Below are 8836 nucleotides of genomic sequence, written 5' to 3'. Positions count from 1 at the left end.
TTTTTTTTTTTTTTGCTGAATTCTTAGCTAAAAGACGTTCTTGTGAATTGTGATGAATTTTCCAGAGATTGATTTCAGGAATTAACATGTCAGGATGACATTTCAGGTCAAATGAACTGAAAAGAAAACACTTCGAATAAGCAAAAAATAAAAGAATTGTTTGAAATAAAATATGATAGAATGAAAAAGAGTTGTTTTAGATACGTGTAAGTATAATATTTATGTTAAGTATAATATTTATGATAAGTATTTATGATATACCATAATTTTATTACACTTTTTTTTTGCTAAATTCTTGGCTAAACGACGTTTTTTTAATGAAATGTGATGGATAAATTTAGTTAATAATATTATTTGTAAAATCGCTAAAAGTTAACTCAGTTCAATTTTGTATGATTGTTAAAAACTATGCCAACTGATTAAATTATATTATATTCAAGATTTTTGAATCAAAATTTCCGGCTCAGGAAAAAAGGTCAAAAAAAAACTCTGATTTCAGATGGGTATTAATTATTGGAAATTAAAGATTACATTCAAAATTTTTGATCATTTCAGATGGCTACAAATTATTGTAATTCAATGAAAATATCAGGAAATCATTAATAAATGAAAAAGTTCCATAACAAATTGAAAGATGCATGATTAATGAAGGTATTTAATTTTATCGAGAGTGATTCAAAGTTTTGCTGATGCGTCACCTGTTCAACTAAATGACCTCCATTTCCCGCTCTACCATTATCACAGCTGCTTTCATTGCTAGTATTTCAATCATTTGAATTCTATTACGAATCAGTTTACTCTCAAGTTCACGTAATTTTCTCGTATTAGTATATATCACATAATACGGATTATTCGTTATTCAAACAAATCAATATAGATTGTTAAGTTGAGCTATTTTTAGATAATTAACTTATCAACTATTTTATTATAAATAATCATTTCTATTATTCTCTTTCAATACTATGAATTATTGTTGCCTACTAATTATTATCTATTCCTTTTACATCTTTGAAATTGGCAAAGGTATTGATTTGCAATTGTCAACGGAAGCAACTGTAATCGATATTCAGCATAATGTTTCCTTGTCTAATGAATATGAGCAAATTGTAAGTTCGGGAATTCCAATTTTGTTGGAAACCAGATCAGAGGAAATCGATCATCATAATTCTCTTCATACAGGTGTACCAGCAGGATTATATTTTCGAATTAGTCAAAAGGTTGACGTGAAATATTTTAATGTCAAATTTAACTATTTCGCATAGTTTTACAAATTTTAGCCAGAATATTTAATTTTTGAACTTCTATGATTTAAATAACGATGAGAAGTAAGTGATAAATTTTATATAATGACTATCCGTCTCTCAACCAATAATCTGGATAGGCATAGTTTGTAGTATCTAATTATATCATTGTCTAATTAGAGCGATGATAAAGCTGAATTTCATTATTTTTAGGGTGTGGATTATATCACAGGTTTGACTGCTGAAGCATTACCGCAGTTACTTGAAAAATCCGAAATGCCAGCTATTGAACTACCACAAATCAAAATTTCACATTTAACTATCGATAAATTTAGTAATCCAACGATAAAAGCTAAATTCCTTGCCAATATCGGTAAGTAAATCTTTCATTTCTTTCATTTATGAATGAACTTTACTGGAATTTATTGCTAAACTTCTCTTCCAAAAACATTCACAATGCGATTCATTTTTAAGCTATTCAAAATTACTTAATCGAAAGTTACTTAATCCATTCTAATCCGAAGTTATTTTTATCCAAACTTACTTAACTCATTTTAAGCTATCCAAAGTTACTTAATCCGTTTTAAGCTATCCAAAATCACTTAATCCATGAGACTTAGAGTCACTTCAGAAGTCTGTAAAGCCGAATTTACTAAGAGCATTATTCCAACTGAGAAGGACGAAAATCAGTTGAGTCTAAAGAAACTGCAAGTGATCAATAGTTCTGTCAGTTGTTACCATAGGTGACAAATTATTTCATCCAGCAATGATATGTCATCATTTCAAACTACTACCTGTATTATGATTCATTTCCCATAATATCGTTTAAATTTTGTGCAGCATTTTTTATTTGGCAATCTTAGGCTCGAAATATTCTCTTCTCTCTTAATAATTAGTAATAGCTTATAGATTATAATTTTACTAGTATAATGGGACAAATTTCATTTTTCTAGACATCGATATGCAATGTTACCTCTAATCTTATATGAATTCTTTTCGTAGGTAACATGTCAACATATCTAAAGTTGACGTATCAACATATCAACATATCTACTGAGGTATTCAATTAGCAATTAGTCTTGTTTAAAAAAGAATAACTAAATCCAAGTTGCTAATTAAGTTTATTTCATACAATTAATCCTCCTAAATAGTCCCTTTGTTTACCTCTCTGAAAGTTTCGTCTTTCACATTCTCTTTCTATTTGCAATAATACAACGATCAAAACATTCAGTATATCAAATATGTCAAAAATGGTCAAAAAAAAATCAAATTAATAAAAAATTGATAAAATTGATATAAAAATTAATAATTAAAGTAAAAATTAATCATTAAAAAAATTAATTAAAAAAATATATCAAAAAATCGAGTTAATATAAAAAAAAATCTTTGTAGGTATTGGAGCATATGTATTCTTACCTCACGTGATGCTTAACGCAATCTATGATGCTTCAACCTTCTTTATCTCTCATAAAGGAAAATTGAAAGCTGATGTGCAGAATTTAAGTGTTTCAATGGAAATACATATTAGTCGAAATGAAAGCGAACGATTGAATATTATTGAGGTTTAGCTGTTTTTTATTTTCTATTAAATTGTCAAATGGCATTAATTGAATCAGAAAATTCTCAATTTTGTGATTTTTTGGATCTCTTCAGATCCCGACCTTTGAACTTTGAGCATATTAATGAATTAACTTAACCTAACTTTTTTTAGAGCTATCGCTCAATAATTATTTTTTAATTACATTCTCACATTGATCATTGCTTGATCTTTTGTGCCATAAAAAAAGGGATTTAATTGCTCGAATACTACTATGTCTATTCTACAATCGGCAATCATCTTGTATCCAACAATAGTTCTGTCCAGATTCTGTCCTCATCATGATGTGTCTTTGTCACTTCGTATTTTCTGCTCACTAAGTATACTTCCTTCTAGACACCGGTATGCAATGTCACCTCTGATCTTGTAAGAATTGTTTTCGCAGGTGACATGTCAACCTATCTAAACTTACTGAGGTATGCAATTTGCGATTAGCCCCATTGTAGTTTCATTTTTTTTTTTAATTTAGCAATTTATTGGCTTTTTACCGATCAATTTTATTCAACATAATATTCCTAGAAAAATAAAATATAAAGAGTTAAATAAATGATTTCCTCAAATATTACCATTTACAAACAGGTCAGTGATTGAGCAAGCAGTAACCGATGTCCTCGGGAGTGAACTTTGTCAACTTGCTGTAAAAGTAGGACAATTCTTCGAGCAACAAAAACGACAGGTTACCTTCATCACATTTTGGAAAAATACCGTAGATTTGTAAATATTATTTCTCTAAATTAAGATTCTGATGACGACACCTGTTCCGCCATCGACATCATCAACGCCAACGCCTACACATCTATTAAGATTCGGCGAACTTCCTCAACCATTGAATGCAAAACCAGTTGAAAATGAAAATGCTTTTTATGAAACATCCAACGAAAAGGTACGAATGATAAATGCCAATATTATCTTTTATAAATTCTCTAATATCATTTGCGATGAATTTTTTCAAAAAAATTATTGACCAAAATTTTTGTCAATTATTGAAAAATTTTTTGGAAAGCATCAGGATTATATATGTTTAATTGACAAAAATATACTATTTTTAAGATTTAAATGAATTTCAAAAATAAATCTACAAATTGATAATAGTATCAATTTAGCACACAAAATAAGCATTATTTGTGGTATTGTAAAATATTATGATACTGTAAATTGTGGTACTGTATGTTGTGATATTGTAAAAACTGTAGTTCTGTAAATTGTAATCGATAAATTATTGTATTCTGGTGCTGTAAAAATGCGATAGTTCGAAATATAACCCCATTTCTAGGCGGAAGATGATGAAGATTTGGCAGCAAAATTTGCAGCTGAATTATGTGCTGATGATCGAATCGATATGGATGTAATGACATATTCTGGTGATACGATTTCTTTACGACAAACACGTGATATTCATTTTCGAACAACTCCTACAAGTGAACGTTTCAATCCACTATTAAAAAATGGTCTTTGGGCACCAGATTTGACATTACTGTATTCACCAAAATTTTCAAATGAGGTATGCATGCATGCAAATCATTTCCCTCTTCTTATTTGTTTCATTTTTTGTTAATCTTTCAATCATTCGTCAAGAATTATTATCCGTCGGATGACAATTGGGTAACGTTAGCTGACAGTTTTCCTAACATACAGCACTAACTTTCAAATGGCATGAAATATCAACAACATTGAAAGTATAAAATGGGACAGTACAAGATTAAGGTAATATGATAATATATGAATTCTTGTTTTGACAGGATGTGATATTTGGGCTCGATTCAGGCATTGTATTTTTTGGGCAAAAAGCTAAAAATGTTAATCGACCAAATATGCTCAATATATCAGCTTTTGGTGATAAAGTTCGTTAATTGCATATTAAATGAAGTTTTTAATGTCTTTATTTCTCTTAATTTTACTCTTTTTAATTGTATTTTTTCGTTTTTTTTCTTTTTTTTTAGATGTTCGGTGTTATTATCAGCGAATATGTACCTAATACATTCTTTGCACATGTTTACGATGAAAATATGGGTGTGTTACGTGAAACATTCCGTACTCATAATTTACCAAAATTTATAAAACCAATAGCTAAATTATTTTGCGCTCATTGTGAACTTCAATTTATTGCTAATCTAACAAGGTTAGTAAATTTTATTTTGCTTCAATTAATAATTTTCCAATTAAGTTTTCAATTAATTAATAATTAAGTTTTGAAATATAGAATTGTTTGAAATTATTTGGCGATTGCATGATAATGATCAGTTTTCCTGATTTTGTGTAAAATGAAGTAAATGATTTCGAAGGTGTTAATTTTTATAGGAAAAATTTTATCTTCAATTATATAATATCATAAATCAGATAAATAAAAGCATAAAATTATTTTAGAAGGCCATATCTTGTTATCAATGAACAAGGTGTTAAAATTGATATACAAGTTAATTTGCTGATTTTATTTGTTGGCAAAACACAACAGCATAATATTGTGAATGCAAATGCGGAACTTGATGTAACGGTAGGTTGATTTCTTTTGAAATTTTAAAATTAGGAAAATATAATTTGAGACGAATTTCTGGTGTAATTAAAATTCAAATTATAACACAACTTTAAACAAATGTATAAAATAGTTGAAAGAGAGAGAGAGAGAGAGAAAGAGAAAGAGAAAATCCTGTTTATTCATTTTTACATCATCAGTTAGAAGTGATCAGGAAATAGAAGAATGAGCAGAAATCAGTGATCAGATTTGATCAAATTATTGCTGAAAATTTGTTTTTACTCTTTCTTTTGCTTCAATAAAAATTACAAATAGCATTTAGTTATTTTATCCAAGATGCACTATGCAATATCCGCTAGGCGGAAAAACGAATGAAATGAAGTTTGCATACAACAAGTACCGTATCAAATAAGAAATACAATCTTATTTAATCTTTATATTGGTCAACAAACAAATTAAGGTTCGCCCATATCTCAGACATAGTCGCTTATATGGTGATGTCGCATTAACCGGTGTGGATATCAAGATGAAAGGGGTTTCTCCTTTTTTCTTTTTTTTTCTTTTTTAATAGAAAAACAAATTCGATAACTGAAATTTATCTTCTACTTAATTTATTTCTAATGAATAAAGTATTTTCACATTTTGAACTAACGCTGACAAAATATCAAATTGTTGTATTTTTTATTTTTATTTTATTTCTTTTTATATGGGACTCGGTGGAACATTTGCGAATACGATTCGTAAAGCATTGAATAGTGTTGTACCGAAGAAACTTTGGCCAAAAATCAAGAAACGCTTACGATTTGCGTTCAATCAACGAGGTGAAAAAAAAAGTGAAAATTTAAAAAAAAAAATTACTTCAACTGTTAGCGGAAATGAATAAAGAAGGTACTACAATTACTTGATAAAGTTTCAGTTCAATAGCTGTTTCAAACAATTCTTAAATTTATTTTAGGCCAATATCAGGTTTTTTTCTTGGAAATTTTATTTCAGGCATTAGATTACCGGTAATGTGTGGTGTTGAACTAGAAAGACCATCATTAAGCTATATCAATCATGCTATCGTTATCGATACTGATTTTAGGTTGGTTCATTAAATTCTTTAATTATAACTTTGATTTTCGTCATTTAAAAGGAAAGGAGGAACTTTTCAAAAGGAGAAACTTTTCAATTTTCATATATGTATAAGCTATAAAAGATTACATCTATACTTTATAGCTATGATTTACCGCGATTCATCCGGAAATTTAAAGCATACATTAATGCGGAAATTGCAAGAGCAAGGAGGAAAGAAGAGATGGAAAGTGAGGAAGATTACTGATTATGATCAATTTAATCGATCGATCATTTACATGATATGTTTACATGATAACATGATATGTTCAGGTGATTTTAAAATGAATAAAAATAAATTTAAATACATTAAAATAACCATTTGAATTTATATAATTCGGACAAATGATCCCAGTTTGCTATTATTTCAAATGGATCCATCGATTAAACTTGTATAGCTGATCTACCATAAGCTTATTTTGAATAATTCTTAAGTATCTTAATTTGATGAATGTAATCAATTCGTTTATAATAAAAGAGAAAGCATACTTCTTTTGATTCAATTTATAAAATGTTTTTACAATTTTTAAATGACGATTTTAGAAAATTTTCTTCTCTCCTTTCTTTGATTTTGGAATTAAAAAATGCTATTTTGAAATTTGAAAAATACTGCTATTTAAGTAGCAATTTTTTATTCCATAAATTCTGTACTAAATTAAAAACTCATATCTGACCATTTACTTGGCATATTGATAGGTAAAGAAGAGCAGGTAATCAGGATGAAAATGGATTATTTGCTGTATCATTTCATATTTCGTGAAAATATCTCGGGAGTTATAGTTATGAAAATGGTTGTAAATAATTATCTCAACGTATTTAAATTTTCGATTGCAAAATGTAGGTCATTTTTAAAATCCAAGAAAAAGGGGCAGGAATAAAAAAGATAATATGATTGATGGATGAACGATAATTTTCAAGCTATTGTTAATATCAAAGTGATGCATTTTTAAAAGAATATAAAAAAATGTTAAAAGTGTGACAATGACTATTAATAGTATCTTTTCGTTTTAATTTAAACTTCATCAAAGCAAGCAAAATACAAGCATGTAAATTGAAAATTGAAAAATTATTTTCATTATGTAGAAATTTGTAGAAATCCTAAATAAGAATAGAACGCCATTGATATTATCCAGCATTTGGTGACACTTTTTCTAATCAATCTGCAATGACATTCTCCTTCATTTTTCATTTCCTCCTGCAACTATTTTTATGAAATTGATCTATGTTTTGATTGCAGATGAATGGATGCAATTAAATTTGTGATATGATAAATATGACATTCAAATTTTGCTTTGCTATCATTTTAAGTTTTTTGTGAAGTAACAGTAATCAACAGTTCAGTAGTCCTAAAGTTACAGTAGCTTCAAATCATTTAAAATTGTAAGCCAAATTTTTTGAAAAAGATATAAGTTGTCATTGTAATAGAAAATACCGTTACTGCTCAATCTTTAACAAATTGAATATATCCTGATAAGGTAATTCATGTCAATAATTAAAATGATAATTTAAAATTTACTTCCAACATGTATTCTTGTACGGTAACTATCAATACGATTCGGTTCTGGGGGGCCATATGAAGCACGAGATGATATCGGTGTTGTATATGTTTGTGAGCATCTATAATTATTGTCATAAATGGGCATGTAATTTATATTGGTGATAAAACAGAAATAAAATCCAGAAAAAAAAAAAGTTCCCGAAATTTCTCTCAGAACAAATAATCAGAATGATGGTAAATTTAAATTCCGTCAAGTATTGAAAGAATTGAGAAAACAGTAAAATTTTTACTTATCTCTAAGAAGAAATTGCATTCCGATATCCAGGAGAAAAAGAATAGCGCATAAGAAAAAGAAAGCCTGAAAAAATATTAAAAATTACCCATGGGTATCTTATGAAATAAAGAAAACTACTCCAAGTATATGCACTGGGATGGATAAAAGGATTGCTCTAAGGTAACGGTAAAAGAATGAATCTTATCTTTTGAGAATTTCTGTAAATTCAATCTTTTATGAGGAATAAACACTCCTCATAAAGGATTGTTTTAATTACTTTTATTTTATGGTTATTTAATTATTCTTTAATTTATGGTTGTTTAATTATTCGCGTTGCAAGTATCAATAGTAAAACTTAATTTTAAATTAAAACCTAATACGCAATATTTCACTAGTTTTAAAATCTTTAACTAGTTACGTTTAAATAACTTTTGATTTTTCTAATTAATTTCAATTGATTTCAAATTATATACCAATCATTCGTACCTCTAAGTTAGAATTTTTATACATCAAAAATTTATTCAATTTCGATGTGCCCCTTGTAATTTTAAAATCTTCCTCGAATTGAATTAAAAAATTGATTCATATTTTTACTAAAAAGAAATTCGAGGAAAATTAACATTGATAGCATTTATTAATAAAT

At 27.8% G+C, this 8836-nt stretch overlaps 3 protein-coding genes across 3 annotated transcripts in view; 2 read left to right on the top strand and 1 right to left on the bottom strand.

The window, feature by feature from the left end:
• Positions 1-927: 927 nt before the first annotated feature.
• On the top strand, positions 928-5338 carry LOAG_10260 (hypothetical protein; the record flags this gene model as incomplete). Its single annotated transcript, XM_020448120.1, has 10 exons — positions 928-1217; positions 1455-1614; positions 2634-2803; positions 3175-3254; positions 3418-3514; positions 3578-3721; positions 4112-4339; positions 4578-4679; positions 4779-4957; positions 5203-5338. The coding sequence occupies exons 1-10, from the start codon at positions 963-965 to the stop codon at positions 5336-5338; spliced, it is 1551 nt and encodes a 516-aa protein (XP_020301708.1). The 5' UTR covers positions 928-962.
• Positions 5339-6014: 676 nt separating this feature from the next.
• LOAG_10259 (hypothetical protein) lies at positions 6015-6629 on the top strand (the record flags this gene model as incomplete). The annotated part of the gene is made up of 3 exons (XM_003145786.1): positions 6015-6129; positions 6302-6392; positions 6527-6629. 3 exons carry the CDS (start codon positions 6015-6017, stop codon positions 6627-6629), a joined length of 309 nt encoding a protein of 102 aa, XP_003145834.1.
• Positions 6630-7503: 874 nt separating this feature from the next.
• LOAG_12061 (hypothetical protein) overlaps positions 7504-8836 on the bottom strand; it is a 6970-nt gene continuing 5637 nt past the window's right edge. Inside the window, exons 6-8 of the mRNA XM_020448472.1 lie at positions 8210-8277; positions 7938-8038; positions 7504-7581 (exon numbers count right to left, since the gene is read on the bottom strand). Of these exons, the coding sequence (XP_020301387.1) occupies positions 7577-7581; positions 7938-8038; positions 8210-8277 (174 nt within the window). The 3' untranslated portion in view covers positions 7504-7576. The remainder of the gene's footprint in view (positions 7582-7937; positions 8039-8209; positions 8278-8836) is intronic.

This window comes from Loa loa (genome assembly GCF_000183805.2).
Source record: "Loa loa unplaced genomic scaffold supercont3.69, whole genome shotgun sequence".
Taxonomy (NCBI): domain Eukaryota; kingdom Metazoa; phylum Nematoda; class Chromadorea; order Rhabditida; family Onchocercidae; genus Loa; species Loa loa.
This window is presented reverse-complemented; position numbering and strand designations above follow the sequence as displayed.